We start from the raw sequence: 23,483 nt of genomic DNA, 5'->3' as shown, positions 1-23,483 counted from the left end.
AGAACATAACACCTGTCACATCTTCGTCACTTAAAATGATTGCTAAAATATATCCTTTAAACAAGGTTACCTCAGTTTTCATGTAACATAGACTCTGTATGAAACAGATGAAGATAAACTGGAAACAATTTGATGAATCTAATTTATACGTGTATGTTGATGAAGTAATTCATATGGTCTAGCATTTTCTTTAGGAGATGCAATACTTAGTCTTTGCCCTGAAGAGTTAACAGTCGAAAGACAGGACCTGATCAGTGAGAAAGCAACAATCTAAGATCACTCAGCAAACTATAGCACTGCAAGGCATACAGTCCAGGTGTCCAGTTTCTAACTGGGATGTCCTATTCATAAGCATACTACCTCTCTGTACCCAGACTGAACTAGCAAATCCCACCTACCTTACCAATTATAATGCATCATTTGGAAAATACACATGTAACAAAATATTGGCGATCTGGCTAACACACAAGATCATTCCAGAGATAAGTCTAGTGCTTTAAAAGGGATTATTTCAAGTAAATGAAATTCCGTGTGGAGAATAACATTTGTGCAGGAATGTGCGTGTTGGGTAGGAACGAGATCGCACAGAATAGAATTGATCTGAGGGCTTAGGTTGTTAGGTGGAGCACCTAACAAGATGTCTGGTTCTCTGGTATTGTATTAAATGAAAGATAGCATTAGTATTCAATCTATTTTTCAAAAACATACATTGGAATTACAGTTCTTTAAGATTTAATCATTATGGATTTTAACGGAAAACATTGCATTTCCACCTCCTCAAGAAAAAAACAAACCCAAACCCAAACCAAACACTTTCCGTGTTTAGATTTTTACTCATGCCGTCTAGGTGTGCTTTCAGGACTCCTTCCTCCTTTCTTCTATAGCCACAAACATAATAACTTGCCAAGTTGTTATCCTGGGAACCCAACTTGCATAACTTTTAAGTTATACTTAACTTTCTCTGTAACCTGGGATTACTCTCTGTGTTAACAACAAATCTATGTGTGTTTGTGTCATGGCAGTTCCCAAATTAGACCAAATAATCAAGGTGCAAAAATAACACCCAGAGGTCTGCCTGATCCGTATGTTAATCAGAATGGAATTTATATTATCCTCTTGCAACATAACAGATTCAGGGAAGCAACACTGTACATAGAGGCTCAGCCACACCTAAACCAGAAAGTCCTTTCTCCTGATCCCTTTTTTTGTTGTTGTTGTAATCAAAAAAAAAGTAGACAACACATAGTGACAGAATTTTGGCCTTCGTGATTCCAGTGTTAATGCGTCTTTGATTCTTTGTAGACAGCATCCTGAAAGAGCGTGAGCAAGATCTGTGTAGCCGAAGGAACCAAACAATCAGGGACAGAAGTGAGAGAAAAACCTATTGAGAGCCAGAGTGACCCCATATGCACTAATGTTACTGCAAAGATAAAATTTGAGTCAGAGGGGAACTTAAATTGAATATTCAAGTTAAGCACATCAAGCCTTTAGTAGTATAACAGAAGAAGAAGATAATGACAAGAAAAATCAAAGGTGTTGGTGAGGTGGAAGACAATGGTATACTGAATTGAAAGAGGGAGGGGGGAAAAAAGATAGAATTAGTGTCAAATATTAAGTGGTAACAAAACAATGGGAGAGTTAGCAATGGTAATGTCACTGAGTCTGAGAGCATGTACATAAAGTATGGGATAAACCACAGTCACAGTGAGCTATCAGAAGGGAAGAATGAGAAGTTAGCACAACTACATTTGTTTTCCCACCCACAGGACTCTGGGGAGCTCCAGTCAACAAAAGTGCTCTCTCTGATTTCTGTGGTCAGCGTGCAGGAAGCCGGAGATCACAAATAGGTAATTGCAGCTGAAGTAGTAGCTGGTTATTTGGAATATGACCCTCTATGCAGATATTTTAAGGGGGTGTGGGGACTAAGTAATGTGAAAACAAATCGAAAACCGTTCTTGGCACTTACTTGGAGGCTTGCTGCAGCGTGTTTCTTCCAGTAAATCATACGTAAGGCAGGCACAGAGAGACACTGGGCTTGTGGTAAGTGCAGTCATTGTCCCAGCATTTTATCCAGCCTAATGCTGGCAGTAGTTACTTTAATGTAGTGCTCAGGAACAGTGGTCATGGACCAGAACCCCTTGTGATAGGTGCTGTACAAACCCTCTAGGCTTTGGGTAACTCCTCAGAAATAAACCATGTGACTTAGAAGCTTATGTCTCATTTTAAGAAGTGATTCAGGCACTTGGCTGCTGTTCTCCCATTGAATTAATTTCCTTTCCCTGTTTGGCAGATAACAGAAGTCTTTCCTATTTGCACAGTCTGACTGCTGCCTTCTTCACTTCACTGGTTTTGCAGAGTTTTTTCTAAAAGGTATGAAGAATATATCATATTTCTATGGGCAGGATCACCAGGCCTTGGTACTGGGGGGTGGTTGGTTGTTCTGCCAAAAGTGTTAATGTGTTTTCTGCTGTTCATACGACTTAGATTCCCCAGCTGGTACAAGTGCCTTTGATGTCAGTTGACCTACATAAGCGGAGAGCAATTGAGGGAATTCGTAATATGTTTGAATTTAATGTTCATATCTTCATGACTCTGAATATGGTTGCTCTTTTTTTTCCCTATTGTCAGTCTTTTTTTCTTTTGAAATCACTTCAACAGTCCCTGAAGCTTGTGTAAGTTCAGAGAGGCTGCTGTCTGTTTTAAACTGAGGTGAATGTGTGATTCTGAGATTGAATAATTGATGATTAAGTTGGATGTTAGAGACAACATCTCTTCCCTTTCTGAAGCTGTTGGAATTGATGGAAAATCATTTTATGCTGCAATTAATGTGGCTATAATGATAATAGTTTGCTTGATATCAAAGCTTTTGCAGACTTCATGCGAAGATCTAGTTAACCAAAATTAATGGTGGTATATGAGCTACTTCAAATTTTAAGAAGTATTAAGTTATTAAAAAGAGAACAATTTTCCAAGGAGATGGGAATAGTAGTGTCATTGCAACAGGCTGCAGTAGAGGACTGAAATGTAAATGGACCTTCAGTTAAGAGAATGAATGAGTTCATCTCTGAATTAATTCATTATTATGTGACTCAGATTTTATACACAAAAGCAACATATATGTTGCATGTTGGCAGTACATTACATCTGTGAAAAGACTTCTTTCAGCTGAGGGCGTTGTGGTTATGCTTTTTTGCTTTTGCTTTAAGAATGTTTGACAAGAGATGGGGGTAAAAAAACCTATCCCTGAGGGACTGTGCATCCATTAGGAGGCAAATTGGCTACCTGGCTTCTGCTGAGCTGCTTAGCCCTATTTAAAGGCTGCAGTACTGTTACTTCTAGGACTGTAGATATTTTTGATCTGTGAATCACCTTCTCAAGTCGCCAGTGATTTTTTTTCTAAGAAACCTGAAAAGCAGGGGGGAATTATCTCTTTAACTGTTAATAACAGACACTGGTGGAAGTGGGATATCCAGGAATTAATTTTTAAAGACAGGTTCATTAATGCACAGAGAAATAACCCCAGTGGCCTTGCCAAAAAGAACGCTAATGTGTCGAACTAATGCAATACTGGCACTGATGTTCTTCTCTGACAAAATGCTGTTCCACGATATGCCTTTTCCTGTGGCTGTCTCCTTCATGTCACTTCTGTTTATTCAGAAAAGGGCTATTAACATTATTTTCACCTTCTGCAATGACCGGTTCACCCATCCACTCTGTTGCCTCCTGTTGTTCGAAGTCGTGTAGTATTTCTTAATATTTCTCCCTTTTTGTATCTCTGATCTTGTTTCATCCCAGCAATTACTATGTCTCTCAGCCCATGTTCTTGTGTCTCTTTTGTGCTTGGCTGCTTTTACCACCACTGTTTTTATGCACCTGGCCAAGCCTAAGACTTTTTTACCCTTTGTCTGCCAGAAGACATCTCTGTCTATGCCTACAAAAAACCTTATACCAGAAGCAAATATCTCTTCGCAGAATCAAAACCACTCTGTGACAACATACTCTTGAAAGGACTACCTAAAGGTATTCAGGTGTAAATCACAGGAATAACTGCATCTGTTGGGAACTGGGGAGTGCTTGCTTTTTTTCTGAGTATTTGAGATTGGTCACCAGTAAATCAGCCACGCTGTTGTGGTGAAACAGTAAGCTAAAGTGATCAACTGAAGATCTTCTTTTGCAAATATTTTTAGCTGTTTCTTGCTTTTGTTACCTGTGTAACATATGAGCTTCAATCATTTATTTTTCACTAGCCAGCCTGGCAGAAGCTTTGATTCCCCCCCTCCGTCTGGGTGTGGTATGCCTGTTGGGGTTATCTGAGCGTGATTCAGCGGGCCTCAGAGCACAGCTCTTCTAGTGCCTCGGTCTTCTAGCATTTATGGCTCATGGCAGACGTCATTTAGACTTCTCACAGCTGAGATACTCCGGGATTTGCACGCTGAACTCTGAGCGCTGATAACGGAGCGCTGTTGGTGGGAAGCAGGCTTGGCTATAGCTGCAAGCCGTAGGGAGCTCGTTTCGCCGTGCGTGAGCCCGGAGCAGGAGGGTGCAGCTCTGTCTCGGTGCCAGCGCCTGCCCAGCTTGGCGGCGTTCGGGGTGCGGCGCGTCCTGTCCGCGTCCCGGAGTGCCTGGGAATGAGCTGCTGTGCCCTGCTCGAGAGCCCCAGCACCATCACAGCCGTACGGCTTTAGGCAACCCAAAGCACAGGCTGCAACGACAACCTGCTGTCCCCGTAACACAGAGGGTCTCGGGGTAGGGCTACAGGGGCCGTGTTCGCCGGGGGGGCCGGGGCAGCGCCGCGGGGGCCGCTTTCCTCGCATCCGAGAGGCGGGCGGCAACCGAGCAGCTTCCGCGGCGCTTCGCGGAGAGTGGGGCTGAGGGAGGAGGGCTGAGCCCGGACCCCTGCACCCCAGGGCCCCCCGGGGACGGGCCCCTGCGGGACACGGACGCGGAGGGAGAGGCCGCTCCTGCCCTACCCGTGCCCACCCCGTCCCTCTCCCCTTCCTGCTGCGGGAGGCGGGCGCGGCCGGGTGAGTCAGCGGCGGGCCGGGGGGGAGCCGGGGCGGGGAGGGCCCGCCTGGCCCTACAAAACCCCGCCCGGGCCGCCGCCGCTCCCAGCCGCTGCCAGAGACATCGCTAGAGGCGCCCTGCCCCGGCCAGGTGAGCCCTCGACGGGCGCCCCGGCCCCGCCAGCGCGGAGGGAAGCGGGGGAAGGCGGCAGCCTCGCGGGGGCGGGTGGGCGTCAGGCCGCGGTAGCCACTTCCCCGGGGGGCGTGGGGCGGGCGCTGCGCGGCCGCGGAGCGGGGCGGTGGTAGGGTGCGGCCGCCGCCCTCCTGCGCCCCGCGCCTTTCTCCGCTTCCTTCGGCGTTACCCGCCCGTTACTTTCCTGTGCCCGGTTGGCGTTGGAGCGGCGGCTCCAGGGGCGAGGCCGCCCCCGGAGAGCTTCGTGCGCCCCGCACCGGCACTGGGTGTGGCGGCGGCGCTCGGGAGCAGGGAACCGGTCGCAAACTTCGTCAAACTTCCCCAAATACTCTTTCCTTCTCCTCGTTAAGGTACACAGGGGCTGAGCTGGGTTAACGATGATACCGTACGTTCACTTTTCATCCCCGGTGCTCGCTCAGCGGCGGCGAGGCTGCCGTGACTCCCGCCGGCGCGGCGGAGCCCTCGGCCGGGGGCTGCGGCCCCTTCCCGGCTCCCCAGGGCGTGGCCGCGGGCGCCGCTGCAGATGCAGGCGCTGGCACGGGCAGAAGAGAAGCCCTTGTGCAGGGAGCGCTGCGGGCAGGCAGTGCTTGCCCGAGGTTTGCCTTGGCTTTCCTCGCCCGCGGCGAGTCAGGGAGCCCTGTGCCGTTCCTTGCTGGCAGAGCCAGGCTTGGGCACGGCTCTCCCACCCTGCTCCAGCCATGAGCAGAGTTGCTGAGCTCTTGCTGCTGCCTTTTTGGATTGTGAGTCAGCTTGGACACCACTTCCTCCTCCTCGAGTGAGGAGGGGAGGTAGGGCAAAGGAACGTTGCCATGTATTTTTAACTGGAAGAGAAGTGAAATGACTTCAGGATAGTCATGCAGAAGCGAGTTGTGTGCTTATGCGTGGCAGCTTTAATTCTGTTTAATGTTAGTTTTTCTTATTTCATATTCAAATGCTGTATCTGCACAGAGATGTGCAGACCCCAACATTTAGGTCAAGAGTGAAAGAATCTTTTGGAACCTCAGTGTCCTTGAGTGATCCATCCCTATGCATGCCTTCTGTTGGTGGAGCTAGTTGTGATCAGCAGTCCTAGTGAGCATAGTTTCCACTAGCTCATGTATGGAATGGTTTGCCTTGATTTTAAAAAAAAAAAAAATAAAATTCCTGTGACAGCTTAGAAGTGAGAATAATTTGAATTCGAAGAAATAATTTTGTATAATATGTTCCTGGAATGGAAAATCTCCTGGGTTATTAGCAGTGTCTGTGGAAGAGAACCCTTAAAGTATATTTGTGGTAGCATGGTTTAATGGGTTTTGAAATCCTTTTCTTTAAAGCTAATTTTTTTTCCAAGTAGCGGCTTTAAATGATTTGCTAAACCTTATCGGGTGATGTGGGGAGATAAAGCCCGGCTCATTTGTACTTGTGGTTAGTACTGTATATAAATGAATGATTTTGAGTCCTTATTTCATTTACAGCAGATGTTGTGGATCTTCTTCGCTCCCTCATCTCCTCTGTTGCCAGGCCTTGCCCTAGTTTTTGGCGACCTGCTACAAATGTGCTCCAAGTGAAAGAGTTTCCATTCTCTCATTCCGGGGATGCCATTTCCTTGGCTCAGATGTCTGGGAACACCCTTTGCTCAATCTCTGTCTACAGGAGTATAATAGGTGTTTCTTAAAATGCTAACTCTGCTTATTGAGCAATGTAGTTGTTTGTGCATACCTGATGCTTTTTTTCCATGGATTACATAGGATTTTTCTCTGTAATGTACATGAGCTGCCCCTGGGAATAGAGATATGGGGCTGCTTTTAGATGCACACTTTTCTGTCACCAAGCAGTTACAGGGTAAGGTACTGAATATAGACTAGACCCAATATAATAACAGATTTTCAAACCAGTGGTTACTGTGGGGGTTGAGGTCAGAACAGGTGCTATCTCTTTTAGTAGACTAACATTATGATTCAGGATTATGTAATGTGGATTTAGGAGGAGAACTGGTTGTAGAGACTTGCCTTAAGGTGTTGAAGTGTTAGTTTACAGCTGGAAGGTAGAAGCTGATTCTTTTCCAGTGGAAGGAAGAACAGGTTAGTGCAAGTATTTTCTATTTACATGTTCAAACTCACCCATTACTTGTCAAAACTACATCAGATAAAATCACTCCATCAGAGAACAGTGGGAGTCTGTTCTCAAATATGAGTGCCTTACAAAGCAGGGTGTGACAAGATATGTGTTTGTTCTCTGAGTAAAGATCTTTCTCTGCAAAGATTCTTGCAAAAACTCCCATTTTTTTTTTTCTTTTGTCAGCTTGCTGCTGATGGGCGGTCTGTTGCTATAGCATTGTTGTGTGCTGATGATACGAACCTCCCAGCTCCAGCTCTATGAGAGGGTGTGTTAGTTCTGTTCCTGGATTCTGTTCAAGTTTTTTTGTTCCAACAAGCCTGATTCAATGTGGTTGTTAATTGATTTAGAAACAGGAGTGTTGAAAAAAGCTGTTCAGTTATTGTTTTATGAAAGATTACACTGCAATTGCTTTGCTTCAGCTTTCACTGGTGTTTTTCAGTTCTTTGTGACAAGCAAGACTTAAGGACTTGGTATTGGTTGTAGTGCTGTCAGAGTACAAAGGTCTTATTGTTAGGTGCTTCATTTTATTGAGAGTAAACATTAAGAATTTCATAACTCGGTAATATATCGTCCCTCTCTAACCAGCATGGTTATTACGGGTGCCAATAGCAGGTAGCAGCTTATTACAACTTCTGTAGCCTGTCTTTAAAGGGCTGGGTTGGATTTTTGCTCTTAAAAGATTTATTTGCAAGTAAGTTGATGCATGACTGACTTTCATTCTCTGTCTTATTTTTCCTCCCCTGGGATCTTAATTTTTCCTTGAAGTAAAGTTGCTTTTGTTACTTATACCTGGGTTGCTTCAGAAGATGAAAGGTTTTCTTTCTGTATTTTGAGCAGAGAAAGTTGTGATTACAGCAGTTACACTACAAAAGCCATGTAATTGTGTTTCTGCATTTTATTCTCGTAACTCTTGCTATATATGCTAAAAGTAAGGATTACCTCTTTTTTCTTGATGTACAGGACGTTTGCAGGAGCTAAAACAAAAAATAAACAGTTTTTCTAGAGTTTTAACCAGATCTCTGTTATTAAGAAACTACCTCATACCTCTTGCTGGTTCTTTGAGCTCTTGGCTTCAGATTGATCACTGAGTGGAGAGGAGTTCGGCCTGTCTGGGAAATTTGCCTGGGCAGCTAATACTGCTTGCCTGAGAAACTCTTCCGATGGTATCGGGGCTGACTGATGGAGGATAAAAAAAAAGAATCTGAAAACCTGTAGAAAGGACGTATCCGGGACTGTCTTGCACAATAGCTGGGAGTTGGCTCGAAGGGCATTGTATCTGGGAGCTGGACTGGGGGAACCAGTGACAGCGTGGAAGTGAATGGCACCCAGTGAGGCTGAAAATAGTGCAGTTTTGGTTCCAGGCTCATAGTGGAATGTCGCTGGTCTTAAGGTGTTGCTTTCCTTTCTTTCCTACCTCTCATCAAGCCAACTCTTTTCCTTGTTTGATAATGCTATCTCTACAGCTTGATTGTAGAATTCCTGAGAAACAAGCTTTAATTTCAACAGGCAAAGTAATGTTTTTTGCAGGTGCCAACCTGGATGACTAGAAGGTAATGTGAGTGGCAATGTTCGTCCTTTCAGTAGAGGAATTTGAGAGCAGAGTTGTGGGAATCCATCAAGCCTCTCAAATATTGCCTCTGGCTTACAGCCTTTGGAAAAAAAATTCCTCCTTAGTTGAGAGACCCTTCCAGTAAAACAGTTACACAGCTCTTGGCAAACTTCCCTGACCAGAAACCAGAGTTGAAAAAAAGGCGGGGTGTTGTAACATAAGCATATCACATCAGTGCTCATTACTGCAATGTGTATAATCTGTCTCAGGGTTGGGTTTTTCCCTGTTTTTCTTTATATATGTTAGCAAGATGTTATGCAGGTTCTAGCAACAGAGCAATGATATTGAATGTCTTGCCTCAATGGCTCTTACTTTTGGAGCTGTCATTTTAAGAGAGTCCTTTAAGAGAGACGATCATGTTACTAACTGGTACTTGTAGCTTGTTCTGTGATTCTTATAACTGGGGAGCCGCTACAAATCTATATTCTATTAGAGGCATTTATGGTCTGCATCCAGGATTAAAGATTGAACAGCATTATGATTTTATGTCTGCGTGAATATAAGTAGTGTCAATGTATTCCATGAGTACTTGAGGAACTGAGTGTCTGATTTAAATGCTACTGCTTGTTGCTGCTTTTTGGCTTTGAGCTGGACCAGGCTCTAATGTTTCTGCACAATTTTTCTGGTACTGAGTTGTAGGGCTTAGTTGATACTGTTTCTAAGGTACAGATTCTCCAGTTCCTAGGTTTAAGTATTTAAAATGCAGAAGAAATGTTATTTTTAAGGACTAAATGCAAATTTTTATTGTACAATAGAATGAAGACCTCTTACTGTTGCAGTGTTAATGGTGGTGTGGCTTGGAAACTCCTCTTAAATCTGGTTTTTTGCTGGGGATTAGCAGATTCATTGAACTGTCACTTTCAGTGCTGCAGTGTTTCAGGGCTATATAACATGCCGATGTAATTGTAAATATATCTAAGTCATCTTGTTTTGTTGTTGGTTTTTTTTCTCTTCCTCCAGCATTCTTTCAAGATGTCTACTGTCCATGAAATTCTAAGCAAGCTCAGCCTTGAAGGAGATGTAAGTATTATCTAAACAAGAAAAGTTTGTTTTACTTAAATGCCACATCTTACTTTTTACAGGACTCTCTACCAACAATTGTACTGAGCTGTACAGTTTACAAGATTACACACATTTCTTCTACTTAAACTTACATTTAAGTAAGCTGACTAAAAACCTAGTCAGCAATGATCAGTTCTCAGCCACAAAGCAGCTGTGAACCGTAGGACAATTACATGAGGTGACTAGATTTAATGACAGTTTGAACTGGCCAGCAGTACGGGCAGCGTTCATGTGCTGGGCCGTATGAAAGATCACAGGACACACTGAATGGCTGTTTCACATCAGTGGTCCCTTTTCTTCCAAAGGAACAAGAGAAGTAAGGATGATAAGAGAAGATGGGAATGTGTTTGGTTTTGCTGATACCTTCCAAGTTTTCTTTTCTCTTTCCCGTTTTTTGTTTTAATTAAAAATGAAGAACACTACTTACTGGGAATTAAAATATTTGGGATCATATTCCTGTAATAGTTGTCACCAAAACCAAGCTACCTCTTGAAAAACCTTATTTTCTCAAACTTATTTTCACATTTTCTGTTTTGAAAAGCGTAAAGAATCTTGGGTTTGGTTGTGTATTTTCCACCACATCTACACTTTCTTGATAGTTTTATTAAAATACTGGAAAGCCACACTCTTTGATTTCTTACGTTGCAACATTAGATGGTAGAGTTACCAGTGTGGAGTCAGGATCTCATGCCGGGAATTTGTGGTTCTGTGATTGTCACTGAAGAGGAAGTGAATCCTATCCATGCATTATTTCACCACATTGCTTACAAACTTGCTATACTTTTAAATTTTGTAGCTGGTAACTCCAGATCTGAGCTCACTACAAGCAAACGTTTTGCCTATTTTTGTTACTTGTTGCGAAATAAATTATACCATATGATCTTTGTGAAGAGCTATTGCAAAGAACTGGCTCGTGCACTTTAGGTAAGTAGCAAAGCTGATTTTGTGCTGCAAAAGCAGTCAACTCTTCAGATTTCTTGGCCGTATTTGTTTCAACGGAGAATTACTTTTGGAATAATATTTGAGCAATCTGTTCTCAAGGGCAGAAACGTTTCTTCCATGATGTTTGTGAGTAGTTGCAAAAGTCAAATTTGAATACTGTTCCATGCCAGCATTTTCATCAGAAATTCTGCCATAGAGTGTAAGAAATACCAGGCAGCTGGTTTGTTCTGTAGATCCTAAATTGGAATCCAGAATTATTGAGTAGCTACTTCACATAAAAGACTTGTCCAGTTTCCCGAAGCAATGACTCAGCAAGTTACACAGTAAACACAGTACTTCAACCATCCATTTTTCCCCCCCAAAAAAAAGGTTTAACCTTGAGGGTATGGTCACAGCTGAACCCAAGCATGGTCACATGAACCACAGCATGGTCACAGCTGAACCCAAGTCCTGTCTTGTGAAATAAGGAATTGGTGCGTTCTGCATCAGTGTTATAGCAATTGGTTTGTTTCAAGACAAAGAAACTGGCCTGCTTGCTTCAGCCTGGTATTATCTTCTCCTTCCTTTAAGGAAGAGGAGGGAGTAGAGCTCAAGTTAATCTATACTTGCAGTCTGCATCTATCCATAAGAAAGTTGTCGTGGTTTGGGCCAGACCAGGACAAAAGTATAGAAAGATTCTGTAACATGCTGTTAAGCTTCATCGTGTACTCCATCGTTGCACTGAGAATTGGAAGCCTGTATTTTAGTCAAGACTTCATAGGTTACTTGCCGGATGATGTCAAGTTACTCAGTTTTCAAACACGACTAATGATTTTCTTGAAGACAGGGAATGCTGAGATGTAGATATCTTGAAAGGGTCCTGGTTTTTGTTGGGTTTTTTTTAAGAAGAAATCAAGCCTTTTCAGCTTTCCTGTTAGTGATATATGCTTCTCCCTCATGTCCTGATCTTCCCAATAGGATTGAATTTGTCAAACTTGGAGGAAGTAAACCAGTTGGAGGGCCTCTCAAGCATGCTAGATATGTGGGGAGGAAAAAAAAAAAAGTCTTTCTCTGCTTTAGTGTGGCCTGGACTGCTTGTGCAGTTACACACTAGCTGGACTTTTACTGCCACATCCTGGAAACTTTTGTATTGCACTAAACGGAATGTCAGTTGGAAAAAGTCTCCTGTCTGAGAACATACGGTACCAGTACTGTGGGACAATAGTGTACCAGAGTAATTTGAGACCATATAGTCTGGAATTCAAATGGCTGTTTCTCATAGGCAGAATAATCACCCTGGTAAGACCTGTGTCTACTTCATGGAAGTACTCAAGACAGTCACCTGAAAGAGTAAAGCGTAGTCTTTATGGATGCTGAATTTGAAGATGGTCATTTACTGGTTGAGTAGCCAGCAGGTTTCTGTCTTTCCTGGGTATACATATGTACGTGGTGCTTCCTGGGTCTTTTGACCAGCGTCAGGGGATCTGAATCCATCTTGTTGGATGCATTGGGTGGAAGGGCAGAGGAAAAGATGGCTCCCACATCACAAATATGCTATGTATTTTCTCAGTATATGATATCATCTTACAGTAAAATACTCTGCTCAAATGTCTCGGAAAATACTTGGAGCTGGGTGGAAGGAGTGGTTCCCTACTCTAAACTCAAGCAAGTGTGACTTGCTTCAGGTTATCCAGTGGTGCTGGTTAATTACATAAGTGCCATGTGATTGTGTATACTAATGGGCTTCAGTTTAGGAATCTTTCAGGCACAGAGAATAGTCTGAGGCTGCATTGCACATCTCAATTTACTGTTTCTATTAGCAATTTGATCTGCTAACAGGAAAGGCTGTGTTTTGTGGTGTGGGCTGTGGGCCAGACTGGGGCCACTTTGCTAGATTGAACTAATGGTAAGAGACAAAAGAAAGAATGGTTCAGTTTATCAGTGCTTTTTTGACTTCCTATCTCTACAGCATAACACAGACTGTCTCAAGAAGGCACAGTGGTTGCTGCCAGAGGAATCTGTTCGGGACAGTGTGACCTCTACAGGATAGAGTCAAATGTAGTAAAAAACCATGGAATTTTTTAGTTAACAGCTTGTCCTTCTTTTAACAATTTGCATGTAAAAAGATCCTCCAGTAACACTAAGATAGCTTAGTCCTGTTTATGAACCCGGGTTTCTGTTGGAGTTAGGGACTGAAATAAAAGTTTCTGGGGATCTTTACCAAGAAAGCTGAGTTGTTCCTTCACTTAGGAAACAGCTATGGCAATTTCAGGTGTCAGTCACTTTGCCTTTCTACCAGAGATTTAGGTCTCTAAACTGAACTCAGCAGAGTGGGTTTGTGAATATTTCTCAGGAATTTATATGAAAATCTGTGGTTTAGCTTACCCTGCCCATGGGAGGTGATACAAGCTAAACTGTTGGCTTACACTGAAGCAACTGAGAAGAGTTGAATTTTCTATTCTGGTGACCTCCTGTTTGAAGCTGTAATCCTCAGGAGAGGACAATAATAAACAGCTGATAAAATCTGGTAACTTCTAAAATGTTGCAGCTGTTTACTAAGTGAGCTTACCTGCAAGTCCTCTTATTCTTTGCAGAGGTAATTTGGAACGTCATTTGGTTTTGTTAGCCTTGTGCTGCTTAAACCAAGTATCTGCAGGCAAAGAGTTTCAAAACGAGACGGTAACAACTTCTTTCTAGAGCTATAGGCTTAAAAACATTTTTTTTTTTTTTGTGTGTGTGTTACCTTTAAAGTCCATGAGAAAGGGCACAAAACTTGTTCTGACATACTCGCTGTTCATCTCCAGCTCTCTCCACTTTTTGTTTTAATTGTAGTTTGTAATCCAAAGTAAAGTATTGGCTTCAAATCTAAAATACTTTCGACTGTCATGGCAGATACTTAAGCTTTCTTTGAATTAGCTTTCTGTTGTCAATTTCCTTCAGATCTAGTCAGAAAACTCCAGATTTTAGAAGACTGAAGTTTAGTGGGTAAACTTGGAATGTGTTAGGTTTTTGCTGCAGTAATATATAATATCTATTTGTATATATTCTTTGTTATACTAAGTATGGCTGTGAGTGGATTTCTGGATGACACACATCAGGAGAGCAGAGTTCGGTGGATCTTAGCAGAATTCCATTTTCACAGATACCCAATGGTAGTTACCGTATTAAAAAATTTGGCTAAATACTAGTTAACCAAGAGGCATGTGTTTTATTAACAGCAGCAAGGACAGGATTACATGATTTAACTTTGGGGTTCTTTTTCTTCTAGCATTCTCTCCCACCAAGCGCATATGCCACAGTTAAGGCCTACTCAAATTTTGATGCTGAACGGGATGCTGCAGCCCTGGAAACAGCCATCAAGACCAAAGGTGAGGAACAGGGGCTGTGGCTTTGATGCTGCTTGTAAGATAGAATGCTGGTATACAAAGTAAAAAAAGGTACCATGTGTGAAGACCAACGTTTTAATATCCTTAGTCTAGAATATCTGTTTTAGGAGGTGTTGGATTTCTCGGACCTCGCTATTGAAAACTTGACAGAGGTAGATTTTGAACTCTGTAAATGCTTGCTTTGAATATGCTTTTGAAGTCCGTAGCCAAGAGTTGGTAAGGTTATCACTGAAGATGTCTACTTTTTTTCTCTTGACTCATCAGTACTTCAAATTCTACTACTTTCTGCCACTGAAAATGAAGGGTCAACTTCTGTGGCAGTGATTTGGGACCAAGCTCTGAATCATGGATTTCTACTGGATTATTGGATAGGACATTTCTTCTTCCTTTCAGCTCTTCAGACAGATGAATAGGGATGGTTTGAACATTTTTCTCCAGGGTTTTGAACTAAATGCTCATGTATCTTCTATTAATTTGGTGTCAAAGTAAGTCCCAGAAACAACAGAATCTAGTTTCTGAAATGATGTTACAGTATTTCAGGAGCAGGGCAAAAATGAGAGTCCTGTTTCTCTGATTCAGCCTCTCAGGTAGGTTTCCATCTCCTTATATCGGTGCCAGGATCCACCACTTCCACTGACTGGCGGGAGACTGTGATGGAGCAGGGGAGAGATGCAGCTGTGTGGAAAAGCCTGGTACACTGAAACAATCAGGAGCACAGGGAGTGTAAGCTACAGCTCTAGAGTAATATCTTGGTGGTATTCCCAGGGCAGTGATCCTCTCTCCTTGTCCTGCTCTGTAACAAAGAAAGGGTGTGTCACGCTTTCCAGACTTCTTCGAGGCCCTAGAAGCAACAGCTGGGCGTAGCTGGAACTGCCAAGTCTTTGCCTACACGTCAGGAGAGGGAGAAATTTAAAATCCAACCAGTTTCTCATCGGAAAGAAATGCAGTCTTCTATCAGTGCCAGCAAAGCACATGTTTGACTTGCTATAAAATGTAAAATATTGTCCCTCCCTAATAAGCATGAGGCTTCCTTTCGCAAGATTTCTTAATTTAACTGGAGAAATCCCTTGTCTGCTCAGTAAAGTAGGTTCAATTCATTTAATGTTTGGGGTTTTTTTAATTTAAAAAAAAAAATCCTCTTGCAAGAGAGCAGTAAATGCCATTGTGTTTGTCGGGAGTTTTGTCTAGACTTAAAAATTTTTACGACTGATTATAGGGCAAATCTAAACGTGTCAAATACACTGTCAGACTTTCAGGATGGGTACAAATTTACACATTTTAACACTCAAGCTGTTAATTAATGCAAAAGGAAATTGCAATATCCTAGGCAGTACAAAAGCTCTTCCGGTCAGGTAACTCAACCTCCTGTCATTTTTTCCCTTTCTTCCGGTAAAGATAAGCAGTTTGCTGAGTTTAACGAAATGTTTCCGTGTATCTTAAAACCAGAGAGATGATTCCCAACCCTTTGAACAAATAATAGAGAAACTTATTCATGGACCTGCATGTTTGTAGGACTGAGCTTATCTCTGCTTATTATCTTGTTATCTAGGAGATTTTTGAGGAAGGAGGCTTTAAATTGGAGAATCTCTTTGATTTTAATACTCAATCTTCCACCATAAAAACTCTCTCAAAGCAAGTATTCCTGGGGAAATAAAGAACGAGAGTGTTAGGACCCTTCTTCCAGTTACTGTTTCCTTGCACTTCAAATGCTTGCTTACAGGATATTTTCATCTGCTAATTCAGAAAATTAGCTAAAATATAAACTCTTGAAAATATAAATATTTTTTTTTTCCAAATGAAACTTCTGAATCATCCAGACAAGAATTAGTTTTCTATGAACAGCAATGTAAATGGCTACACAGCATAATTCTTCAAGAAAACATTTTAAAATATTTCTGGGAGATATCTTCATAATTTTTGAGCTAAAAATATAACACTCATAATGAACAAACAGTACATACCCACAGCAGCTACCTTTTTCCTAGGAAAAAGGAAATTTCTCTAGCAATTTTATGCAGAAGGTAGAAATAAGCAATGTAAGTTACCACAGAGTTGTAAGGAGTAAATGACTTGTAAATACATTCAGAAGCTCTTTTGGTAGTTGAGGTGGTCAGTTTCAAAAAACATGGACATAAGACCCAGGTATTTTGGGGGCTTTATACAGGATAAAGGACTGCTGGTATCTGAAACCCATGCCTTTTCTTTGTTTCAAAAATCTAGGTCTGTACATGCTCTAATGGGCCTGTATTTCACAATCATCGAAGTAGCCTTTCAAATTGTATCCTTTATAGCAGTACTATGGAAGTTATATCCTATGGAGCCTTATCTTTGGGAAAAATCATTTTGGTATGGGTATACCGAATTTGGGTATATCTTCTGCATTTTTATATAAACAATATGCAAGTACAGTATTTGTGGTCAGGACAGGCCAGTTTTGAAAAGTTACTATCTAATTAATTATCCAGCTGTGTCCCAATAATGCAAACTCCCTGAATCAGAATCATGGCTCTCTGTATTGGTGACTGTGTGTGTAAAATGGGTAAAACTTATTTTACTGGCCAAACAACAGCCATGTATTTGTTTTAGGGCAGAGATCTGGGGCAGAGTGTCTGACTGTTCTGCTCTAAATAATATCTAAATAGTCCAGCATTCATTCACACTCTTCAGATTAATTCCTCAGTGGTTAGCCATCTATTTATCTATTGTGAGATCTGTGGGAAATACTGTTTACTGGGGCTTAGATCTATCTGGAAAAACTATACTGCACAGATATATTGCCCAGCCCTTTGGGGTTTGAGTGGAGTTGAATTAAATACAGGGGTTTTATATTTATCCAACAGCCCAGAAAGGGAGATGTGCAAAAATGGCTCTAGATGGTATGAAACCAGTCTCTAGTTAGCAATAGTTCCATGTAGGGGTTGCATAATGGAAATACCTTGTTATAGTTCTGTCTTTGTCCTTTTTTAATTGTCATTTCTGTGCTAGTTTCATTTTTAGGCCATTTAGTTTTTCTGTAGTGAATTAACCTAGTGCCGGAGCATGTCCTTTATAAATGTTGGCTTTTTACTGTATAGGGCAAGAGGCTTTTTAATTTCTGTATAATGTTCCATTGTGGCCTGTGTAGATTTGCCCAAATATATGAGCCTCAATAGAAGAAACTAACTAGAAGAGTACTAAACAGAGCATATGTTAGTCTGCCTTTAATTCTTTGTAGGAAAGGAGACTGCCGAAGTGTCTCTTTTCTGTTTCAGAGTTACTCCCTAGCATTGTGACTTTGTGTGTCTCAAATACTTTGTTAAATAATTTTATTGTCAGATTAATTACTTGTAACCTAAACCACAACCTTTTACTGAGGTCCCATGGTATACTTTTTTTTATTCCATCACTGGCACAATTCAAACACAGGTTTGTTGTAGGAAAGTGCTTAGAACATACATCTATAATAAATTCATTATATCCAGAAATTGGTAAAACAATGATGAGGTGTAAACCATAACAGGGGTCTTGTGTAAGTCTGAATTCATGACAACAGTGTATCCAACATGCCCATACCTTTTAACACAATCTTTGATGGTGGGAAGCAAAAGTTTAGAGGAAAACTGCTGGCGTGCTGGGAGGGGGAGGATAGTGTCTGAAATCCACCGAGCTGCATCAGTCACATATTCAGAATATTAATAGTATCAGTAAAGAAATATCTCATTGCAACACGGTTTGGGTCTGTTGAAATCTTACTAAGATAAATAGCAGAGCTGAAATCATGGTCTTATTTTATCTAAAATTTACCTTTTGACTCCAGTGGGATCAGAGTTTTATGCAAGGAAAATAAGACACTGCAGATCATGAGCTCAGTCAAATACTCCCAGGACCATGTTGTTACCAGGTACACAATGGTGCTGAGGTCTCACAAGTGCTAATCACATACATCTCCCACTAATAATTTGAGGCCTGCAATCCCATTTCATTCATTTGTGTAGACTGATTATCTCTGTAGTACTTAGATGCTGTTAGGACAGAAATATCTTCTGATATTCTGTCCATGGTGTCTTTGAAAATGAAATTTAGGAGAACAGACTTCTAGTAAATGAGCTGCATGAATGTATGCCAGCTCTTGCAAAATGAAAGTATATTAGCTCTGGTCTCACCTTATCCTAGAAAGTTAGTGACTGTCCATATTGTCTGTTTTGTGCAGGACAATGCTAGTGCTGGTGGTTTGGCCCATGGAACAGTATCTTTTAAACCAAAAAATTAAAAACTCTAACTGATCGTTTTGGTCATGTTAATTTCCTCTTTTTTTGCTGATTTGCTGATTGAGCCATAACACTGTGGTCTTACCAATGCAACAGATTTGCCTCTTTTAGAAGGAAAGTTGTTATTAATCAGAGGGTTGTGGAGTTTGGGGGTTTTTTTGGTTTTTTTTTTTTTTAAAGGTCTACTTCCCCTCCCCCCCCAGTAGATTTCCATCTGCAAGGAATTTTCTTGTTTTAAAAAAAAATTGTGAGCCACAATGTTTAATTTTCAGTTGCCCATTGATAGAAAAGCGCTGATAAAACCTGCCCAGCCAGAATAAATTTGGAAATAAACTTTTGTTTCATTATCCTGAAACTTCCAGAGATTTTAGTGAACAGCAAAGAAAAATGAACTGCTCTCCTGCTCCACCCCACCTCAGCAGATGTGAGTCAGCATCCTGGCCATGCAGCACCATTCCCAAGTGTGAAGAACAAGCACTTATTTTCCATTAAATGCCAGAGCAATGAGTTAACTTCGTATTTCCATCCACAAAGCATAGGAATAAGAAACTTGGATGAAGTCATTTGTGGGCTTCTAATCTATCACAATTGTGATAAAACTTGAAAATACGATTTGCCACTTTTGAATTCCAAGAGTGGTTTAAATTTAGAATTTATTAAAAAGCTTAAGACATTGGCTAGGGCTGAGGTCCTGCAACAGCTGAAAAGCCCAATGTCTGTCTGTCTGTGGCTGTTTCCACACTGAGAAAACTTGTTTGGCTTTTTGTTGTGGGGTTTGTTTTGTTTTTTTTTATAAAATGGGAACACTTCAAAATGTGCAGGAGTAGATCATGGCTGAAATGTGCAGTCAGCATATTTTCAAACCAAAATTTATAACTAAGACATATGATGCTTTCCAGGGCCTTTTGACTTTTGCAGGCCAAGCTTGTGTGAATCAGAGCACTGATGTAGGTCTGTCTCAGCGTGAGCTAAGGACATGGGACTATCGAGTACAGTATTTCATTATGAAAAATGTGGTGAAGAGGGAGAAAGGAATTTTGGATTTGAGTCATTTTAGATTCTGTAGCTAGGGGCTAAAATGTCTTTCGCAACATTCACACTTGATATGATTAATTTTATAATATCTGTTGCAGTCCTTTGTTTCAAGTTGCTGTAAAGTTGCTTTGGGCAATAAGGAAAATAAATGTAGATGGATTCTGGCAGGGATCTGAGTCCTGCTGGTAGCTGCTGATCCAGTTCTTGCTTTCTGTTTCTTTCTTTTAATCCAAAAATTGTCATTTACACTGATGTGAGTCCAAATGTGAAAGAAGCTATTCATAATACTTGTAGTAGTGGAGAGACCCGAGTCGAAACTCTGGGCTTGTGCTGTCATCTAGGTTAGAGCCACCTATTTGCTTCCAAACCTGGCATGCAACTCACGAGAAAAAAGAACTAGTTAAACATTATCTTTCTGTTGCAGAAGAATATGCACTGTATTAGACGTGCAATATGTAGAAATAGTTTTGCCTCTTCTAAGCTTCATCTGGTCAGTCTGGAAATAGTCCAGAACAAGCAGTTACACAGCATAGGTGTAGGTTAGCTTGATATGTGAGCTGTACTGGCTGGCTCCTCTTCCATCCATTTATAAGCTATGCTGGCTCTTCTGTTTGGAAGACTTTATTATCTGGACATTACTTCCACCTGTTTGAATGGCATGTCCAGACAGCTTTGGTTAACCAATAACGTACATGAAACAACCAGACATTTTACCTAGGGGCTGAATTCAGTGATAGAGACACAAATGTGCATTAGAGAATTGGGAAGGGGACTCAAATTCTTTCACTTACATCTTCTTACAAAGCATTCTAATAAAAAGATTATAATTATCCTACAAAAATATAATTGTGTTTGGTATTTTAAAGAGAGTAAGAAAATTAAATTCAAAATGAAATTTTACTTGAGCAAACTACTGTGTCCTCACCCAGGCCTTTGGAAATTTCAACCACCTACCATTTAATTAAGTATACCTTAGGCTGACCTTTTCAGTTCTGTTCAGATGTGTTCAGTGTGGAAGTGTGGCACACTGTTTTTCTTATTTATTCTCCAACTCTTTTTTTTTTTTTTTTTCCTCCCTTCCCTCCCCTCCCCCCAGCTGCTCTGTATCTGTTGCTAACAATTTTTTTGTTTTACCTTGGGGCAGAGGGTCTTGCATTTCTAAACATTTTCCTTTGAGTAATGGAGACTGGCTTCTTGCAAGGGCAGTTTCTATAAGCTTTCATAGCAAGAGAGCAAGTACTGAATATAACTTTAATGCTTAGTTATGGGAATATAAATACAGCTTGTTTGGCTTTCTTCTGTTGAGTGAATAAACAAAAGGTAGCTGTCCTTGCAGCGAGCTCTTTGAGAGACATGGATGTTTGCAGGGTGTGCTAATTGTGTCTGCATTGGGTTAGAACCCTATCACAGGATACAGTCAGATGCTCCAGGTTCATCTCAAGAAGCTCAAGAGCCTCCAGTCCAACTGGGCTCTGGGATATCTTTTGAGTTGCCAAGACCACGCTGCAGATGAGAATTGTGATCAGAGGAAGAACTGTGCCAGTCTGAAGAATGGGACTTCAAGACAATCCAGTTTGAAAGCAGCAAGTGAAGGGGGGGAAACGAAAGGGAATCTGAAGTGCAAGGTAGTGGCAGTAGGCAGGAGCAAGTGGAAACGTCACAAGATGCTGCCTGCATTGGAAAGAGCATAGAGTAGCAAGTAGCTGTATCTAGGAAATAACATCTGGAAATCCCACTTCCTGTACACCATAAAAGCTTTTTCTCTGTATGCATTGACCTGCACTGATGACCCCTACAGGAGCTAAAGATGTAGTGTGCGTTAGATTCTAGCCAGAGTATCTAATCCGAGATGCTCGCTTTGGCTTTTAACTTATAATAAATCTTAATGATCTCGTTGCATTCAGCCTGCAGTTGCATTTTAGTGCATGGATTTGGAAAACTTCACTTAAAACTAAACCTTTGCTGATACGTAATTCACTTACTTAAAAGATAGGTTGGGAGCTTAAGCATCCAAGTCCTCTAGGCATGCTAGTTAAAACTCGGCATGGATCTTCGAGTGATTATTTCAAAAAAAGCAGCACAAACGTAGTTCTTCCATTGTCAAAAACTGCTTCTGTCTTTTGAGCCTCTGAGCTGCTGAGAGAATGAAATATAGTGGGTTTTTTTCCCATTTTTATGTTTGGAGTGATAGTTAAGTGACTATGGGTTAAGTAGGAAATATAACTACTTTACTAAGAATCTTTAATTGAAAACACTCTACCGAAATGCCAAGGCAGGCTTTAGTAAGTACAAGTTCATGTCAGTTGAAAGCCTGTGTTCTTGAGCAAGTTTTTGCAGAATACTGAGTGACTGAACACTTAAGTACACAGACACATAAGTGAAGCAGAGAACAGAAATAGCAGAGCTGGTCACAAACTAGACTTTATTGAGGTGTGCACATGCCTGTGTACACAAAGATCTGTGGCACATCAAAAACTTGGGCTGTAATTGGTTGCCCTTTCTCCAAGGCCAGGGCATGACATATACTAACTAATGAGAGCTGTTGAGCGGTGCTCCCAACAGCATGTGCTATGTTTGAGTGTCAAATACCATACGAATACAAAGAGAACAGCAGCAAGAAAGCTTCTTTAACTCTTTGTCTTATGTCTTTGTAGGTGTGGATGAGGTCACCATCATCAACATCCTGACAAACCGCAGCAATGAGCAGAGGCAGGATATTGCTTTTGCCTATCAGAGGAGAACCAAAAAGGTAGTGAAATATGAAGAAATACCAACTGAATATTTTTCTTGTGGCCAGTTAGATTTTTCAGGGCTTGTGTGTTTCATGGTTAACTGGGTGTAAACTAGAGATAAGTATTATTTGATTTATCTTTTCACTGAAATTAAAGATGCATCTACTTTGTCCAGGCTGTCACACTTTAGGACTGGTGGGACTTCCAAATTTGTTGAGTGTGCACAACTGGGACTGAAATCCGTTGGAGATAGTGGTTTCCTATTACCTTCAGAGATCACAATGGGTGACATATCAGCCAGCCAGCAACAGGATCCCCTTGTGAAATATGCTAAACAATAGTGAAAAACCATTTCCTTCAGTTTGAAGGAAAAGATGAAAGGGAGATGGTTTAGGAGATTGATTTTGTTTGTTTGTTAAGACAACTCAGCCTAAGGAAAATACTCTGTTTCTGTTCACAAAGCTAGCTCGTGAGAGAAGACTGCAGTCAGTTGTGCTATGGACACTGCAGATGTGGAACAAAGTGGTATAATGAGTTGAACTGTCACTAGATATTATCCTGTCAGAAATACCTTAGGTACTCATCTATTGACGGAGAGAAATCTGTAAAATGTGTGCAGAATTCTGCATAATGAGACTTGCTATCTGGAAGGCAAGAGCTGTTCTCTTGACTTTTGAAGTTTTGAGAATCTTACCATAATTGAAGTTTTATGCCCACTAAAAAGAGGAAACTTGTAGAGAGTAAGGATTATGATGAATGTATCTCTTTCAGGTTTGCCAGACCCCAAATGGCAGTCCTCCAGTAGCAGCCCAGAATGCTCATCTGAAACCAAATGTAAATCTAGAGTTAAATTTGGGAAATTCACCAACTTTTGTGCATGGCTGATACAGGTACATGCAGAAGCACGCACAGGTTGGACACATGCATGTGTGCACACATCTGCACCCTGGCGGTCACATCCTGTGGGCACTGGGAGAATCGTGCATATAAGTGGACTCTAGTAGTGAAAAGTGCCACTTAAAGCTTTGTTAAATGTTTTGCATGACCACAAAAATGCACAGTCAAGAAAACCTGCAACTTTTTTCATCTAAATGTATCTCTCACCCTTTTTGCTTGCTGCCACCCAAGAGCAAACAGAATTTATCACATTTAACAAGTGCCAAAGAATAAAACAGTCTGTAGAAACAACAGAAATTTG

The 23,483-nt window shown here is 41.3% G+C and overlaps 1 protein-coding gene across 4 annotated transcripts in view; it reads left to right on the top strand.

Moving 5' to 3' along the window:
• The first annotated feature begins 1,763 nt into the window (after positions 1–1,763).
• Positions 1,764–23,483, top strand: part of ANXA2 (annexin A2) — a 33,353-nt gene continuing 11,633 nt past the window's right edge. Inside the window, exons 1-5 of one of the 4 annotated variants that reach the window (XM_074155428.1) lie at positions 1,764–1,847; positions 2,291–2,370; positions 9,863–9,922; positions 14,154–14,253; positions 22,208–22,302. In XM_074155428.1, coding sequence (XP_074011529.1) covers positions 9,875–9,922; positions 14,154–14,253; positions 22,208–22,302 — 243 coding nt within the window. In that variant the 5' untranslated portion in view covers positions 1,764–1,847; positions 2,291–2,370; positions 9,863–9,874. Of the gene's footprint in view, positions 1,848–2,184; positions 2,371–5,116; positions 5,155–5,260; positions 5,547–9,862; positions 9,923–14,153; positions 14,254–22,207; positions 22,303–23,483 lie in introns of those variants that run through there. The other 3 variants (XM_074155429.1, XM_074155430.1, XM_074155427.1) reach the window with 3 other exon arrangements.

This window comes from Numenius arquata, chromosome 11 (genome assembly GCF_964106895.1).
Source record: "Numenius arquata chromosome 11, bNumArq3.hap1.1, whole genome shotgun sequence".
Taxonomy (NCBI): domain Eukaryota; kingdom Metazoa; phylum Chordata; class Aves; order Charadriiformes; family Scolopacidae; genus Numenius; species Numenius arquata.
Note: the sequence above shows the minus strand (reverse complement) of the source record. Positions and strands in the feature narration are given on the sequence as shown.